This window comes from Phaethon aethereus (genome assembly GCF_964289735.1).
Source record: "Phaethon aethereus genome assembly, chromosome: 16".
Taxonomy (NCBI): Eukaryota; Metazoa; Chordata; class Aves; order Phaethontiformes; family Phaethontidae; genus Phaethon; species Phaethon aethereus.
Window position 1 is genome coordinate 520,768 of NC_138592.1, and position 1,942 is coordinate 522,709.

The 1,942-nt window shown below is 71.7% G+C and overlaps 1 protein-coding gene across 1 annotated transcript; it reads left to right on the plus strand.

The window, feature by feature from the left end:
* Positions 1-233: 233 nt before the first annotated feature.
* SPINT4 (serine peptidase inhibitor, Kunitz type 4) lies at positions 234-1,249 on the plus strand (the record flags this gene model as incomplete). The annotated part of the gene is made up of 4 exons (XM_082007125.1): positions 234-339; positions 543-778; positions 856-907; positions 1,074-1,249. 4 exons carry the CDS (start codon positions 234-236, stop codon positions 1,247-1,249), a joined length of 570 nt encoding a protein of 189 aa, XP_081863251.1.
* Between the last annotated feature and the right edge of the window lie 693 nt (positions 1,250-1,942).

Consider the following 1,942-nt stretch of genomic DNA (forward strand, 5'->3'; position numbering starts at 1 on the left):
CTGCTGCCCGCGGGCTGCGCCGGAGCAGCCGTCCCGTCCTACCGGTCCCCCCAGCTCGAGGGCTGTGGCCGGGATGCCGCTGGGGAGGCCGGGCCCTGCCTGGGTGCGGCTCGTTACCCGCATGGCAGGAATTAGCCGGGCTCGGGCGCCAGCACCGCTCCCTCCGCCCCACCGGCGCACCTTAAATCCCAGCCCGCCGCACCCGGGGCCCAGACCCGGCTGCCCAGGGCACCATGGAGCTGCCGCCCGGCTGCCTTCTCCTCCTCGCAGCCCTGCTCCCCCTCGCCGCACGGTCTGGCCCGGCCCTGCACACGGCTGGAAGAGAGCAGCTGGGGACAGGTGAGTGCGCCCGGGCACGTCCCGGGGACAGGGATGCTCCGGGTGCCGCTGCTGCCCGGTGCTCCCTGCCGCTTGGCGTGGTGCCGGGGGGCCGCGGGGGCACGGGGCTGCGGGAGATCAGGGTGCAGCCCCGGGGCACTGCGGGGCGGATCAGCCCCCGGCCCTGCGGCCCTCCCCAGCGTCCTGACCTCTGTGTCCCGCAGCGAAGCCCGGGTACTGCTACCACATCCCAGAGGTGGAGGACCTGCTGGACGAGGACTGCATCGCCTGCCACAGGGATGCCGCCTGCTCCCGCTGCACCGGCGATGCTGGCTGCCCCGGTGCCACCAAGTGCTGCCCCAGCAAGTGCGGCTACACGTGCCAGGAGCCAGTGCTGGGTGAGGGCTTGGTGCCGCGGCAGCGGGGCTCTGGAGAGGTGGCGTGGCAAGTGCAGGGGCAGGTGACGGGAGGAGTCAGCCAAGCGAACTGGGAAGGGGGTTCCCTGGGGTGCCCCCGAACACTTGCTGGGTGCTGCAGATCCGGGGGGCCACCACGCTGTGCAGTCGGGGAGCACCGGGGCTGATGGAGCGTGGGTCCGCGGGCCAGGTGGGTGCAGAGCCGGCTGCCAGCGGGAAGGGTGCAGTGGCGAGAGGGGACCGGAGCTGCGCGGGCTTCTCCGAGGGCCCTGGGAGCGCCAAGCCCGGCAGCGTCTCCATCCCATCCCCGGCTCACCCTGTCCCCCTTGGACCGTGCAGATTTCTGCTACCTGCCCTCCGTCTGCGGGAGCTGCAAGGCGCTCTTCCGCCGCTTCTTCTTCAACGCCTCCAGCCAGCAGTGCGAGGAGTTCATCTACGGCGGCTGCGGCGGCAACAGGAACAACTTCAAGACCGAGGGCGAGTGCTTCCAGGCCTGCTCCCACATCGGTAACTAGCCGTGCACTGTGTGCCGCAGCCAGCGGCTGCTCCTGCCCCCGGCGATGCCTGGCCCGGCCCCGCACCTGACCCCCGTCTCTCAGTTCCAGGTCCCCGATAGCCCCGGCCCGGGGGAAGCTGCTGCCGGCAGTCACATCCCCAGCCATGTCCCCGTGCCCGTCCCTGCAGGGGCTGGCGGCGACGCGTGCTGCTGCCTGGGGTGGCCGTGCAGGGGACTGTGGCTCGCCCGGGGATGCTTGCCAGCCCCAGGGCAGGGACGTGCGCCCGGGGCGGCCTGGCTGCCCCCTCCTGCGCCATGGTGCCCAGCCAGAGGAGCCCAGCTGTCCCCTGGGGCTGTGACACTTCAATACAAGGACAGGTCCTTGGATGAGCTCGTCTGGGTCTTGTCCTTCCTGCCCGAGCGGGCAGGAGCAGACGGTGCCCATCCCTTGGGGCTGACCCCCCTGGCTGGCACCGGGTGGCGGGTGCCTTCAGCAGCACCGCACAGCAGCCCCAGGGCTTGCACCGGCCACCGCCCTGCAGCTCCCGCTGCCCCTGGATGGGGTCCCAGCCCCGGCTCTGCTCTCAAGCTGCCGGCGTGACTTGGCGGGGAGCTAAAGTGACCTAATGGAGGAGGAATGGCCCCTGCCTTGATGGACGTCCAGGGTGGTGCCCGTCCCACAGCCTGCCCCTGGCCCTGTGGGTCTGTGTCT